General features: G+C 36.7%; 1 protein-coding gene across 1 annotated transcript in view; it reads left to right on the top strand.

Annotated features, from left to right (window-relative positions):
- The window catches only part of MLIP (muscular LMNA interacting protein), a 148136-nt gene that overhangs the window by 90022 nt on the left and 40691 nt on the right, over nt 1-17423 (top strand). The window contains exon 11 of the mRNA XM_075553769.1: nt 12191-12319. Coding sequence (XP_075409884.1) covers nt 12191-12319 — 129 coding nt within the window. The remainder of the gene's footprint in view (nt 1-12190; nt 12320-17423) is intronic.

Here is a 17423-nt window from a genome sequence, read left to right as displayed (position 1 = left end):
CGTACTTCAGAATATTCAGTTGTTCCAAAAGATCTTATCTGAACAAGAGTGAACTAAGAAAATATTTACTGCTGTTAGATTTGTTTACCTATTCATCAAATAAAGTTTTGCCATTGCTTTACAATAACACCATGATGGTTGTTGCTCAGGTTGCAAACATACAAAAAACGTAAATTTGACTTCCCAATAAACTTCTGTCCTTGCAATGCTGGTTGAAAAGAATGGTGATATGAGCAGGAAGATGTGATTGAAGTTCAGAAAAAAAAGAGATCATTTTCTAATGGGAAAAGTTTGAAAAGAGTTCAAGGAGAAGGTCAAGTTAGAACAAATAGGAAAGATTCTAGACTTGGGGAAACTGGGAAATGCGACAGGAGAAATGGCAAGTAAGTGGTCTTGAGCACTGCTGAGCAATAGAGATACAAGGGGAGCCAGGGATGTGAGCCAAGTCTGTCATTGCAAGTTTGGGTTCAGCCAATGTAAAAAGTGAAAAAACTTTTTTTTTAAATCCAAATATTCAGAAATGATAGCGAAACACTAGCTAGTTCTTAGGCGTGGCAAAAGAGGCACTGGTTCAAGGAAGCAATTAGCCACAATTCTATTTCCTCCTGTGTCTGACTCACAGGCTTCCCACATCGCTCCAGGTGGCTGTCTGAAATGGCCCCTTGCAAGGTTTTAAGACCTGTCCTTTTAAGACCTCATAATGAACTATGAGGTAAAACAGAAGTATTAGACACATCAATAGTTCACGTAGTTGGGGTGTCTCATGAAATCATCAAAAAGGACAAATGTAAAATGAACTTTCAATGACCCATGGAACTGAGACTTCATGGAGCAATTGTTCATGAATGAACCCCTGGAACTACGTGCTCGGAGACCATCTGTTAACCTTCACCCCAAGTGTCCCCCTATGTCTTTAAACAAAGCAAACATTTAGCTTAACCAGGAAAATATGTCTACCTTGAGCAGGGTGCTCTTTTAACATCTGTCTGCTGGGATCAGCTTGACAGCAGCAATTGAAAAGGGTGGATGGACAACTGAAGGGTGGATGATGCAGCGAGTCTAGGCTAGTGTGAGTGGAGTCATTTGGAAAAGGAAAGTGAGACTGGTTGTAGACACTGAAGAACCTCATCAAGGTCCCTGAATTATATATGCACCCACCGTTGAATTTGAGTAATTTGATGTCTATATCATCAAAAATAACAACAAAAGGTAAACAAATGATTTTATGAAAAGTTAAAGAATTCCCCAAACTACAAATTACTGCCTATAGGATCACTACAAGAAAAAGAATCCAGTAGTATTAACATTAATAATATATTTAATGATGTATATACCTATTATCATTTCAAGTTCTAACCATTATAAAATTATTGACATATTTTATAAATTCTTTTGATTTACCTGCACTGTCTTCAAATTCTGCTGTGAATGTTACACTTAATAGCACATGGCAACGCAAACGGCCACGTTTAAAATGATGCTCAGAGATATTCTCTTGGGCAATACAGGGCTAGGCTACAAAATCTGCTCTTTATATATACATTTCTGATTAATTAGGAAAATTAATTTTTTCGCAGTGTTTTGTTTTAGTTTTTATCATGGTGGTTAGCAAATTGAAAGTATAAAATTAAATTGCCAGTTAAAGACTTTCTTTACATCATTGAAATTATTTATTTATAACTTCCTGAAGTTGATACCTTCAGTAAAATTAATAAAAGTTTCTATATAGCGCTTTGAGACATGAAGAGGACAATATGATTAATGATTTTTTTCTTTTTTAAGCAATTGCTTCGATATCTTATATTCACAGTCCAAAGTTATCCAGTTGTTGAGATGCCAGCATGGCAATAGGAAGTGGCAACAACATTTTTATTAGGGATTCCCAAAATTCATAAAAAGCATGGGTGACTCATAAAAGACTCGACTTTAATAAAAAATCAGTTTGATATTTTAATATTTGTACATTAGTGTATATAAGTAGTGTGTTAGTCTGCATATGCTGGTTTAATTTTAGTGTTAATTGGTTTAAACAGTGGGAGATAGTAGAGCACAATTGAAACAGTCGTGGAATGGAGATTGGAAGACCCACCTATTACTTCTTGCCCTGGTGCTTCTGTTCTGACTGTGGGTACGTCAAAGAGAGTCTAAAATTCTGCACTTTAATTTCTTAATTGAACAATAAGAGGATCTTATTACATGCTTCCCAAGATCTCTCCCAGTGCTGTGTGTGTATCATTACTAACACAGTGAAGTGAAGCAGTTGCTATGGAAACAAATACTGCAATAGCATAACAAATTTGAATGGCTTCCCACTTTAGGTATGAAAGTATTACAACGACTATCATAATATTAAAATCATGTCATGGTTGTTTCTTGAGAGCAATGTTTTGAGCGTTTACATATATAATTCAAATGCAGATTTTACAAGTCTGCTTACTACATAAAGGTGTATAATAGCTAGACACTATCTAGTTTTTAGGCCTAGCAAAGGAAGCATGGTCCAAGGAGGCAATTAGTCACACTAATTGTATGTGTGTGTTGGTCAGTTCTTAGCCTAATATTTGAAGAAATTGTTTTAAAGACCTCCACACATACATAGTGAGTTTATTCTGGAATTAATATAGCTCCACTTGTCAGAACTGGGGCACCTATGAATACACAGGAGAAGGAAGGAAGGAAGGACTCTGCTGCTTGTTTAAAGTTCCATTGTTCACTCTGGAATCCAAATGACAGTGTTGAACTTGGGACGATTTGGAGACCTCTTGTGATACTGGCTCAACAAGCCATGCCTCTGTATCTCCAAGAAAACAGCATCTCAGTGCATCCAGATTGGAAAGGAATTTAGTTAAATGAAAGGGGAAAAAGCAAAATTCTTAATTTGTAAAAATATTGTGCAAAAACTAATAGAGATTGTAATATTTTCTTATGAAATAATTCCATTTTGTATTCTCTAGAGGAAAATATGAAAAACATAGCTTGGATTGACTTCTGATCATTTCCTTGGATTTACTTTTGCCCTTTCTCTGAAGAGTACAAGACATTTCTTAACCAAGTTTTAAATTAAGTTTTAATCCCCGAACTCCTTTGGGTATAGGTATGTTTGTGAAGGGATTATTAATAAGCAAGCTCATTACACACAAAAGATGAGCATCTCCTGGATTGATATATTTATTCAACTCTATCATTGTGATTTCCATTCCATGACATTAACCCTATATTCACACTACTTGGGAGTAGGATCATTCTGGGCAGAGATAATTATTTGCATGAGATGCTTTATGGAACTTGATTTTCTAAGAACTACTCTTATTAAATAGTTATGTATGATTGAAACTATAGACTTTTTCAACTTTGTGCATGATTTCCCCATAATATTTTCCATCATGAATGCCCTTCAGAATTAATTTCTGAGTAATTTCATTAATGAGCAATCTTTGGGCTGGGAAAGGTTTATATATAAGGGAACTTCAAAAAGTTTGTGAGAAATGGAATGAAAAGATAATGGAATTTTTCAGCAAAATTTTTGAAGTTCCGTTTAAAGAGTTGTTATTATTGTGCTTTGAAGAGTCATTGTTGTGGACTGTAGGGAGCTTGTGTGACAGGAGTGCCCAGTCACGTGCTCTAATCTGGAATCCCTGTGGAAGTGCATCCACATGCCTTGTTCCCATAGAGCCACTGGGCAGGGTTGACACTCAGTCTTTTTCAGTTAAGAACTTACTCGTTGTACCACTAGGGCTTTTTAAACAACAACAACAAACAATCTAAAACATATATGTACTTATGTGTGAATATATATGAATGGAGGCTTCCTGCTGATGTAGTGGTTATGCATTGGGCTGCTAGCCTCATGGATGGCAGTTAGAACCAACCAGCAACTTCATGGGGGAGAAAGACTGGGTTTTCTACTCCTGTAAACAATTACAGTCTCCAAAACCACAGGCAGTCACTATGAATCAATATTGGCAGTGAGTTTGACTTTTTTGTTTTATATATGTATTTGTACATATATTCATTCATATAATTGAACTATAATATATCAAATAATACAGAAAGAAACAAAGAACAATCTATAGTGATGTTTTCTGTATACCAATATATGTCTATATGTGTATGTACACATATGTGAACATGCACATATATAAAGTTTACAAGGCATGTGTATATAAATGTCATATGACAGGTAATGTTTATACATACATACATATGTACATCTAAAACATTATAAAAGCCATATGATAGGTGATGTTAGTTTAGTATATACACACTACTCTTTCTTTGTGTGTGTATATCACATGTAAAATCCCCAAATTATTGCAATTTGACATATTATAGTTAGATTATATGAATACATGTACAAATAGGCAGTTAATAGCTAAAATTATTTTATTCTTATTTTGGGAATGAAGGAAGAAAGGAAAGGAGGGAGGAAGTAAGGAAAGAAGAAAGAGAGAGAGAGGCAGAGACAGAAAAAGATTATTATGACACTAAGATATTCACGTGTCTACTTGGGGAGAATGTATATGACAATCAACCCACTAGGCCACCAGGGCTCCTTAGGGATTGCAAAAGCAGTTGCCTACACTTTATCCGGTACAGTGGTTTGTAATTGCCAGGAGTGTGCTGAGCGTTTTTCTCTTCTTCTGAAAAGGAGCTGTAGGCAAAATAAACTTGGGAACCTGTTCTAGACCATCAAGCACCACCACGTTTAGCAAAACAGAAAGTTAAAAATATTCCAGTGTAGGGTGGGAACAAGGCTAACGAGCAGAGTATGTTTAGGGTTATGCTGGATAGTCACTGCAATCAACTTGGTTCCAACTTATACTGGCTTTCAGAGACTCTTTTTTTTTTTTTAATGGGAATAGAGAATCTCATTTTCCTCCTGCTAAGCAGTGGGTGATTTCAAACTGCTGGCTTCTTGGTTAGCAGCCCTGTGTGTAACCCACTATGCCACAAATCCTCCTATAAAGCTGGATGATAGTACACTAATAGTCTGTAACAACACACCAGAACTGGAGAGAAATTTAGAAATGTGATTGTTGGACAAGCCTATCTATAAAACAGAGATTGGAATAATAACTTGATCTACCTGAAATGATCATTGTAAGATTTCAGTCATAATAAGTTAATTGCCACAACAGCTCCTATATTTTGGGAAGTGTTTCAATTGCACACAAAATCTCTGACTCAGAAAGAGATAACATGAGCAGACATTTTTACATGTAAGGAAACAGGCACAGAATGTTGAAATAGACTGAGGTGACACATTACTAGTGCTTCTGTCAATCATTCTCCTTCTGTGAATTTCAAAAAGGAATCGTTGTTACTGACTTTGATGATTCCAGGTGACTCAGAACAGGTTAATTAATGCCTTGGGAAACTGGCCTTCTACAGGAAGTGTGATGTTCGCTGGCCACCACCCGTGTTACAGGCTCCCATTGAGAGATGCTTACTGTTCATTATCTAACAAAGTGTGCTTATTTAGAGGAGATTGGATTGGGCCGTTCGGGGAGTTGAGGTTTCCCACCTGTAATCCGTGCTTCCTCTAGCATAAGGGATGGAGCAAGAGGAAAGGACCGGGTTTGGGATCTAAATGCAACCTTCACAGGGTTTTCTTAGCTTCGAGCTGAGTCATCTCAGTCTTAAAGGAGGCTGATGAGGTCTCATCTCTGGGAAAGAAGACAGGCCAGGCTCGACAAGATGGATCAACTCTGGTCTTCCTCGGTAGTCGAGGAGCCTGGACGTGGTGATGTTTAGCTTTTGCTTCTGAAATTCCATGCTACGACACAATGGTCAATGCCGTGCAGGATGGACTACAATGTGTGGAGAGCACAGCAATGGATTAAAAAAAATGAGCCACATGGTTACATATAGGGGAGAGCGAAATGCAGCTTACTGGAACACTACAAAGAAGAGAGTGCCCCAACTTAGAGAGTTTGTTCCCAGCCCTGAATGCCAGCCCCTGTGTCCTGCTTAATGGCGTATGACTCAGCTTTCTGAGAGCCCTTGAGGTCTCTGTTCAGAAAATGTAGCCCTGAAGCTTTTGTGTAGAACTGAGGTCTTTGTTGGGCTTACGGGCACTTTCTCCTTGACCCAGTATCACAACATACTTAGGTTGCTACAGCATTTGTCCTATACGCCTCCTCAGGCTTGATTCATGTGATTGTCTTTGCCTTCACCATTGCACTATTTAGATACAGTCTGTTTAGGCTATTTTCAAAGTATTTCATGAGCTGTGGGATGTGGCTTATAATTATTGACATGTAGGGTATGTTCATTTGTATACAATGATCATATTAATTTTAAAACTTTGTTTTGGAAAAGCCCAAATACCCACCACTGCCATTGAGTCAATTGGACTCATAGTGACCCTAAACCACAGGTCAGGAATGCCCCTTTGAGTTACAGACTTTATGAGAGTGGACAGCCTCATCTTTCTCCCTCAGAGTGGCTGGTGCGTTTCAACTGCTGACCTTGTGGTAAACTGTTCAATGGGTAATTCATCTCATTAGGTTTGCATTCACTTGGTTAATCTGGATGACTTATTATCTATACTTTATATTATAAAAGCAAGATTTATTTTAGTTTTTCTTTAAACTTCTCTTATGCTCCCCCCCCCCGTAATTTCTATCATAGATATTGCCTTATTAGTTCTTCATAATTACTGTGAGGTGGTATGGAAGGAATTATTATTTCCATTATTTAGATGAAACATGGAAGTTCAAGCATCCACAATACTAAGTCAACAGTTACAAGGCCCTGGGTACTATAAGATTTGTTTTCTTCCAATATTGCTTGCTTTACCCTACACTACTTGGAGGCTGGTGCATTCTCTTCCCAGGAAAAGAAAACAGGTTAGGCTGGACAAGGCAGGTAAACTCTGGTCTTCCTTGGCTTAGGTGACTTAGCCAAGTGATGTAGTGGTTATACATTAGGCTGCTAACTGCAAGGTCAGCAGTTCAAAATCACTAGCTGCTTAGTGGGAGAAAAACTTCTACTCCTGTAGAGTTATAGTCTTGGAATCCCACAGGGGCAGTTCTACCCTATCCTATAGGTCATTATGAGTCAGAATTGACTTGATACAGTGATTTTTTAAAGTTTTAATTTTAACATTTTATAATAATGCTTTGAGATTAAGGATATTTCTTTAAGAGGAAAAGACATTTAAATATTTGCTTCAAAGCATATCACTGTTTTTTAAAGAAGACTTACAACCAATTATCATTTATTAACCTAATGAATGTATCAGCTAAGTGATTTAGAGAATATCACCTTTGTGCACAGATTTGGCTGATTTATATGAGATTTTTGCCACCCTACAGAAAAAACAAACACAAAAAAACCCACTGGAGAAGCACGACGTGAATCTGAAGTAAACTGTGAAAATAAAGAACCACAGTAGTTTTATGTACTTTTTGGATTTATTGAATTAGAAGAATCTCTAGCTATTATCACATAATTTTCTATATTTTGATTCATTACATTCTCATTGTTTTCTTTGATTTGAATATATGATTTCAATATTTATATAGAAAACTCTGGCTCTATTAGTTTTATAGTTTGCCCCAATCGCCCCTAAAACTTTCTACCAGAGTGAAAGACAATTAAAAACAAATCAGTATATTAGTTGAAGTTTTCAATTTCAGAAAGATATTGTTTGAAGAAGCCATTATTTTAAAATATCGGTGATAAATTTTCTAGGGCAGTGCTGGCCATTAATTTTCAACTGTGGTCTACAGCCAAGTGCATTGCCAACTTGCAGCCAAAGAAGTGTTATTACAGGCTTCAAAAGACAGAAAAAGTCTGTATTTACACTACCCGAGTAGTAATGTTTAAGCGTAAGTGTATGCTTGATGGATTATAAACACAAATAAATAGAAGGCTGAGACCAGCACCTACAGTTTTTTAAAAATCTGTCACTAGAAACCATGGACTCCAGGATTCTGGTTAATTGAACTCATTATTTGGGAAAAGGCCTGAGATTCAACATTTCAAACAGGTTCTTAAGTGATACCAACTTTGCTGATCTCCAGACCCCATGTTAAGCAGCAAGGTTGTAGCCAAAACACAAAACAAAAAATAACACACAACCCCCTGACTAGTTGTTGTCAAGTCCGTTTAGATTCACCGTGCCCCCTATGTGAGTAGGAATAGAAGTGTGCTTTGTTATTCTCAGTGGCTGGTTATTTGAAACCCATCACCAGGCCTGTCTTCCTGGGTTCCATTGAGTGAAATACAACCAGAAAGCATCACATTTGCAGTCAAGTATATTAACCATTTATTCTATTATTTGGCTACCTTCATTAAGTTACTTTGTGTTGCAATTTTTGTTCTTTGCATATGTAGATTACATGGTCACCTGACATTAAGGAACAAATTATTACAAAGAGCAGCAGTGAAGTGAATTAATATATCAAGAGAAACTTCTTTCTGCATGGCATCAACACTTATGAGAACCTTGTTTAGATTCATGGTATTTGAAGATGCAGAACAAATGTCATGAAATAACTCTGTGGAGTATAATTCCTGGGAGGACATAAAGGCACATAATCAAATGTTCTATTATTCATTGTTGAGGGATGCAATTGTAGATTATTATTATAGGCCTTTAGCAGAAAGGCGGGACAGAGTGAATGGTGTTTCCAAGCGCATAGAGTATATTAGTAGTATTGAAAATATGAAAATATCTCTGCTTGGTAACCCTCTTCCACCAGCATCATGAATATTATTGGGAGTTAATTGTTTGTGAAGTTCAGAGAAAGAAGAGAAAAGTGATGCTTTTTTATTGTTACCGTGGCCATTGCAACTGCAGGTTGTTTCGGAGATGGGATGTGTGTGTATGGGCTGTGTGTTTGGGTGCACACAGGGAAGAGGGTGAAGATATGTCTATCATGAGCAGGAGGGCGTCAGGTTAGATAGTATTTCAGAATTAGTGTTTTGGCAGGAACAGTTCAATATTTCAGGAAAGAAAAAATGGATTTAGAAGGACTGCATTTCTCTCGATTCAATAATCCTTTCCTAAAGCTGAGAAAACAGGGTATTCCCAACATGTAGAGAAAAGTCTAATTACACAGAATGAAGTAACAATGGTCCAAATCTAGGATGTGGAAACTTGCAATGAAAATAAAGCAGAATCAGTCAATTTAAAAGGAATCAAAATTTAAATATATATAAATATGATATGACATGTATCTATCCTTTCTCTATGTCTTTTTCTCTCCCTCTCTGCTTACTTATTTACCTGCCTACCTGATTGTCCATTCATCCACTCAACTATTTGTAGAATAGGCATACAAGTAATTAGGATCATGGGCGTGATGATGAGACTTGACCTGGATTTAAATTTTTCCACATATATGTCATATGACTTTGTCATGTGACCTACTCTTTCTAAGCCTCTCACGGGGTTGTTCATGAGTAATTAATGTGATAATTTTTGTAAAGCATTTGACAATTAATATAAAATATTAAGCACCGTACCTGATATATACAGCTACGATATGGAGTCTGAGTGTCTGAGAGAATTGTGGTATCCTTAGTAGCAGTGGATCTTTAAGGGAAAAGATGGTACAGGAAATAGCATGAGGAAGGCACCGAGACTGCCATGAACATGACTTCTTGGTGTACGTTTTATAGAGCGCATGCACTTCAGTACCTGACCACTAGAGGTCGATTTCCAACTTGACCAAATACTGAGAGAGTTGGGTGTGGAAAGCATGATTCAGCGCCACAGATGAGACGCGTGAACAATGTTGGATCAAGCTTTTTGTAGTCTTCTTTTGCCTACAGTCGACGTCCGTGTCTATGAAATACTGACTACCAGGTGAGAAGGGAAGGTATACGAGCCAGTGAGCAAGCTAGAATGAGGAGAACTCACAGACTTCTTAAACCAAGTCTGAAGACACAGAGTCCCCCAAAAAGAAAATGCAGCAAATCTGGAAAGCTAGAGTAAATAGGGCAAACATCATTGTCAAGTAGCCAGAGCATCAACAAATCCAGGAAGTTCGTAAAACTAAGGAGTATGAAGGCTGGTAGGGAAACAAAAGTAAATCACCCGTTACTGATTCTCATACGGAAGGTGCTTGATAATCAACCAGAAGCAATTTTTTTTTCTAGTCTTGCCCTCGGTGGGGCTGGTCCCAAGAGAGATGATCTATGTGAAAGGTTACTGGGCGGGATAACTTGAAGCAGCTGCCTTCCTGTCTCCTTGGGGGAGGGATCCCCTCAGCAAATCACATCCTCCTGGTGACAGCCCTGCCCTGGGCTTTCTGTTTCTGAATACTCTCACCAAGGACACCCTCACAGTTCCATACTGGTTTCAGGCCCCTGTAGGCCCTGACATTCTTCCATAGATATTCTGACTAATCAAGGTGTGGAACAGAGAGGGAAAACGTGCAGGACATGCAGCAAACGGTGGTCAGGTGAGAAAGAGGCAGTCTGCAGAATTTAAAATTATGACCAAGAAATCGGACATTTCCCTTAACACAGGTGACTGTAGAAAGAGGTGACCCACTGGGGCTTCATTCTTGTGCTAAATTCTCTGGGAGAATACTTTCCTCTTATGTATATTTAAAGAATCGACTCCTTTGTAGTGCTCTTGGTTTGGGTTTTTATGTATATTCAGTTGCATAACTGCCTGTATAATCCGATGTTCCTAGCTTGTTTTTCCTCACCTTGATAGAGATATCAGGGCTTCTTAAGGGGGAGTTTTTTCTCAGCCTGTATTTCCCCAGCCATGTATATGAAAAATACCTGGGGACATATCGATTGATAAAAGTATTGCAAAGTGACATTTATTCAAGACTCGGAATGCATCAGGGGTTTTGTAGAGCAGAGAGATCGATGTAATCCCTGAAGGTTCAACTTGTGAGCATCAGCATTAACTGCAGAGAGCTAATTTACTATGTTCCTAAAGGAAATGGGGCTGAGAAGAATGATTAGAGCAAAATGCTGGAACAGAAAGAGCATCACATCTTTCAATTGAATTCTTGTGTGTTTGGGATATTATTGGGCAAACTTACCAACCCTTCTCTGATTAATCAATCATTTTGTGACTTTCTCAGTGTAATAAGGTTTTGGTGTTCATGAATCATCATTTTAAAATAGCTGCAAGCTAGATATTTTTCTTTACCCCCCTCCATTTTTAATTTTTTTTTGTGGTCAAGTTGACAGTCAGTACAAATGTTTGGTGATTGAGTGATGGTTGCATGAGTTAAAGCTGTTTTGATAGTACGTTCTAGAAGCAAACTTGTGTTATGCAGAAAGAGAAATCTAGTGGAAAATCAAAGGAGAGTCTTTGAGAACATCAGGGCAGGAAACCCTTCAGGAATGCCATCAAGTATCTCACCCCTCTGGGTGATGCCTCTTCATACACTTTATCTTTCTTCATTTTGATAAATATATTTTCCTCCCTGACAGATTGACTTTTCCATGGCTCCCAAATTGACATATAATCCCTCAAAATAGCTTTTGAAAAGAGAGAATCATTTTGACAATTCCTAACTCCCTTAGGTCAGGAAGCAAACCCTGGCTCCGACACACATGATGGAAACATTGCCTCTGGGGGCTCATGGTTTCAGGAGCATAAATATAGACCCTACCTAAAAAACCGGTGGTTTTGAGCTTGGCGTGTGGGCTATCGTGCCTATCTGACTCTGCTGGGTAAACTAGAGGGGCAGCCAGGCATAGGAAGGTCCTCATCAAGAAGGAGTGACATTGTGGCAGGGACTGTGCGTGGTGAGGATGACACAGGATGGAGCAATCTTCATCTTGCTGAGCACAGGGGTGAACACAGGGTCACGATGGGTCTGAACGGACTCGATGGAACTTATAAATAAAACCAATATGCCTAGGATTCTGCTTGACATAATAATTATTTGTCAAATGGGAGCTTTGTTGACCTAATACTCTGGCAGATAAAACAGATGACTGAAGAAGCTTTTGTATTTTGAGTATTACAACAGTGATAAATATGAATCAAATTCTTTTTAACAGGCAATGTCATACAAGCAGTACATTAGTTAGAATAATTTGATATTCAAACTGTTTTGGTGAGTTTGTAAAAGCTTTCTAAAATTAAAGAAATATAAATTTCAGTGAAACAATTTTCTGATGTAATAATACATCTATTTATTCAATTTAATAATATTAAAAAATCTTTCTGTCTCCTTTTAAAAATTTTTACTTGATGAAGACTAAGCCTGGAGTAATTCGCCCAGTACCAGTAAAATCCAAAATATTCCTGAAAAAAGAGGAAGAAGTCTTTGAACCTAACCCTTTCAGTAAATACTTGGAGGATGAAAGCGACCTCTTTCCTGATCAGGTGAGCATGATTATGAGAAAATATATTATATTTTGAGACATGGCCTTATAAAATATAGAGATATCAATGTCAATATTTATGTATAAAAAACTATTAATTTGATTATAGTCCTTGGTCAATACAGATATTTTTTCACAGTAGGAAGAAATTCTTATACATGCCCAGGATGATGTTTTAAAATATTTTTTTCCTGAAAGTTTTCAACCTTGTTCCAGTATTATTTTGGAATTAGAAAATTACCCTCTAAAAAGGCAAATAAAATTACTGGTTGCATGAGCATACTGAATTTGTATTTTTATTTCCAACATCCTGATTCCTTTTGGAGAGATATAATGTTTGGAAATTTTTATATTTGTCACAGCTGAAAAAAGTTCTTCATATTTGTATGACTGTAAAACAGAAAATGAAATCCCTTTCTTAGAGGCATTCCGCTCAAGAGGCAGGTGTTCAGGTCATTTTAAGACTGTGTTGTTCATTTTGCATTTGTGTAGAAAAGTACAACTAGCTTATCCTTCTATATCCTATATGTTTGAGTGGGTCTAATGGGAGTTTGTCCAGGGGATTCTACAATGATATTTGTGGAACATATTTTAAAAGCCACACAAAACTTCATAAATGATTTCAAGGTGAAACTTTATGTGTTTCTGTGCCTTATTATAAGGTGAAACACATTGGCACTGGCTCTATCAATTATGTTGTGAGTGATGTAAGGTGAATAACCAGTGTGAGCAATCAGTTAACCTTTAGGATACAAGAGGACACATCAGATTACCACATGTTGCACATGTTGTAAACTAAAATAAAATGGACTCAGAGACGGATAAGGTAATGTGATCTTTTACATTTGAGTTTGAAAATGATAACTAACAATGTTCTTGAAAGCATTAGTTACGTTCCTATTTATAAAACACGAGGAATATCCCATCAGCCACATATGAGCTCTCGGACTCTAAGTAAATCATTTCAAATTGTTAGGATTCAGTTTCTTAATTTGTAAGAAGACTCATGCAAATAAGGTAAATATTAGAGTCCTTTAGACTCAAAAATCCAGATAATTAAAAATGAATTATGAACCCTATCTGGTCCTGAAATCCTTATGTGACCCACAGAAAGTCATCATAAATGTTTTCTCATATTCAGTCATAGTTTTAATGCTTATAAAGTGTAAAGGACACTGGTTTCCATTAATCTTTGTGTACTTTGGGAAGACTATTATGACCGTGGTCATTTTTATTATTTTTTAAGGGGCGTAATTAAAATTCATTGAAGCAGCTATTTTCATTGTATAGAAGAAAATGTTATCCTCAATTTAAATTAAGTAGAGAAATCCTATTGATGTATAGGATTGTCCTCATTAATTCCACACATAACAGAAATGGAAACTCCTTTTAGGAAAGTATCTCTCTATCATTGACAAAAAATTTATTAAAGAGCTACTGCTTGCATGACCCTAATATTTCAGAGCCTGGATGTGAAACTTTGCCCAGTAGGGGATCATTATATGGAAGTTATAATGGTAATGGATTAGTTATGTGAAAACAAATGCCAACAGTTGAAATATGCTTCAAATATTAAGTATGCAATCTTCAAAAATATGATCTGCTGCTGGGAAATTGTATTTTTATTCTTTTATATTAGTATAAGTTATGTATTCTATTCAAACGAGATTCCTTATAGAAGATAAAGTTAATGTGCCTATGATTTACCACCACTGATTGCTTCTGAGATAATAAATTTTATTTTCAAGTACAGGAAATTATCACTAAAAGCATTTCTTTCCATTACCTTTCCTTACTATAAAAGAACTTTAAATCTGTTTATGTTACAACATAAATCTATCTCTTTCCATGGAATCTGTTGAAAACTTGATCTCTTTTGCCACAGACTTATTCTAATTTGTGTATTGATATATCCGTATATTTCCAAACAGTTTGTTTTTGTCCCAACTTTAGTGTAGATTGTCAACATTTAGTCTAATTGTACCCTGGTTTTATCCATTGACCTTGCATGTAAAGGAAAGAATAATACAAGCAAACCCAGGGCTTGCAGCGTACCCGCAATGTTGCCCACACCATCAAATAATTTCTCCAGACTGAGCTCTAACTACCAGCTCATCATGCCCAGAATCTGCAACGGGTTCAGAGGAACTTTATATTTCCTTATCCCCAAAACAGCTTGCAAGTGTAGATGCTTGAACGTACTTAAAAAATAAATTGAGCAATAACCCTTTATCATCTCAGCATTGCTACTTCATCAGAACGGCAACAGAAAGAGAGGGAACTCAAATTCACTTCCCATTACTATGTTCTCTTACACTGCTGCCACAGAATAAATTGAATGGTACCAAACTCAGTGGATCTCACCCACCCATGTAATGGAAAATGCTTGAGCCAGACAGTTGGGCCAAATTGAAGCAGCTCATAGTCACTAATCTGCCTTGTACTGGGCGCAGTTCCACATGACAGGAGATGCTGCATGGGACTGCTAAGTCAATACAGTCTCCCTAGCAACTTCACTGCCATAAAATATGATTTCAAAGCTCTGTTACAAAGTGTCAGGCATTAAAGATGATGATACCAGACAGAAATGTATTTATTGTAGCTCAAAAAGGTACAATGGGGCAGCGTATTGAACTTATAATGAACTGAAAATCTGTCTGGACATGGTCTCAGAGTACTAAAAGCAAAGTTTGAAACCAAATGCATAATCAAGCAATGGATTTTTTATTAATCAACACATTTTACATCAAAATGGCATAGGCCAGGCACCATCATTTTATATCAGTTGGGTTTTTAACAAAAACTTTTCAAAATGAGTTATGGTTTTCTGAAATAACCTTTAAACCCATTATTATATCAATCTGTGGTCCTTTTGTGTCACTGTAACTTATTCTTACACTCTACATGTGAGTCTGGCACTGTAGTAATGTATTTGGAAGCACGATATTCTTATTGATCATTAAAATTTGAGTTGGAAACTGACAGAATTGGTTGGACAAATGGACGGACATTAGGAGACAGAGTGGCTACAAATATCAGTTCACAGAAAGACTAATGATATGAGCTTATTCTGACTACATGTGAGTTTTCAAAATGTATTGATTTTCCCCCTGATCATTTCATGTATCTAATTCAATAAAAATGATTTATCTGAGTATTCTTAACTTGTTATAAAAACCAAGTGTAGATTTGTTACATAAAACAATCTATCTACTACCCAAATTAGTAATTCAACCGCTGCTATTGTTAGATATGTCATTATCTACTTAAAAATCCTGAAAAATGTATGAAATAAGATTTTGAGGCTCAAATTAAAAGAAGCAATACTGTTATTTCATCTTATTTTCTAGGAAATCAATCTCTCTATGTTTCTCTCATTAAAATTAGAATTAAAGCTTCCTGCTACCAAGTTGATTCTGCCTCATACCAATCCTAGAAGACAGAGTAGAAGTCTCCTTTGGATTTCTGAGGCTGTTGATCTTTATGGGAGTAGGAAGCCTCCTCTTTCTCTTAAGGAGCAGCTGGCAGTTTTGAACTGCTGACCATAGGCTTAGCAGCCCAACCTGTAACCCACCAGGGCACTAGTTCTGCATTCCCAGCATATATAACTCATAAATTTTATTTTCCTTAATTTATTTCACTGAAAGAGAGCATGTTTTTGTTGGAAAATGGCCATTTAGAGCAGTTCTTCTCACCACCTCGCCAAGAACATCGAGAAGGATAATTACGGGGAATTTTCTTCATGATGGTAAATCTATTCGTTTTTTTCTCCATGATTTTCTGAATAATTTCACTTGCCTTGTTTTCCTTTCCCAATCTGTGTTTTGCATACAACATTGATAATTAGGTGGGTGACTTTCTGATGTATATCTAGTGTATCATCAAGATGACATTCCAACTGTGATCTAAACTTTTATTTCCTTATGTCACTCACATGTTAATATTACAAGGCAAATACTCATCTTTGCCCTTCGGTAAAACTGACAACACTGTCCTGTAATTTGAATGGCTCTGATTTATTTTGCCATAAGTTATCTCTTTGTCAACCACTGCTTATCAATTAAGATGGCTCATTTTCCTTGTGAAAAAAATAATACCTTGTTAATAATTCCTAGATGTTAATTAAAAATGTCATTGGGGGGTCTCTCTCTTGAAGTTGCTGGGTATGTTTTCTGTTGGTTGGTGTTGGAAACTGGGACTGATGAACCTGTAGAGTCAGCAAGTGGAATAAGGGTTTGGGTGTCAGAGGGACACAGAGGTGGTGGAGGACTGAAGGGGTGATGGCGTCAAGGGGTCTATATAGAAAAAGAATGTTTGGAAACTGATTGTCGTAGAAAATGTTCAATTCTGGTGGACATGATTGAGCTATGGAATGATTTAATGTTGTCTTAAACCCAATTAATATATATCATATATATTCCAATTATATATATTTTAAAGTTTATAAGTGATTACATTATTTAACAGGTTATTTGAAGGAGAGAAAAGGAAATTCTTGAAATATTATATTTTTAGTGGGAGAAAGGTGGAGACTAGAGATTTGGCTTCTCCACCTTGTACCATGGTTGATTTTGTGTAGTCGAGTAATGGGATCTTTCTAAGTCTTTACTTCTCTTTTCTTTTTCATTGTTCCTATAATCTTTTTTCCTTTCATTCCCCCTTTCTTCCTTCCTTTATCCTTTTCTATTTATTTCCTCCATCTTCCTTTTACCTCTCCCTATACTTTATTGTTACTAGATTGTATGCTTTACACAATAGGTGATTTATCATTAATCTGATATCATTAATATTAATTATTATTGATGCATCATAGTATCACAATAATTTCTTAGTCTTTACTTAATAATATTATTCATGTTGTCTGTCCCCGAGGGAGGAAGTCACATGTAGATCCTTGTAATCGGTTCCCTCTTTCCAACCCACTCTCCCTCAACCCTCCCAGTATCGCCCCTCACACCGCTGGTCCTGAAGGGATCATCCACCCTGGATTCAACAATATTATTCATTAGACATATTTTCTTCTCCTCCAAAAATTAATGAAATAGGCTTTCCTCGTAATCTTAGGACTTCTTTAATTTTGGCTTGGGTTTATCTCGACATTGTGC

This window comes from Tenrec ecaudatus, chromosome 7 (assembly GCF_050624435.1).
Source record: "Tenrec ecaudatus isolate mTenEca1 chromosome 7, mTenEca1.hap1, whole genome shotgun sequence".
NCBI classification, from domain to species: Eukaryota; Metazoa; Chordata; class Mammalia; order Afrosoricida; family Tenrecidae; genus Tenrec; species Tenrec ecaudatus.
This window is presented reverse-complemented; position numbering and strand designations above follow the sequence as displayed.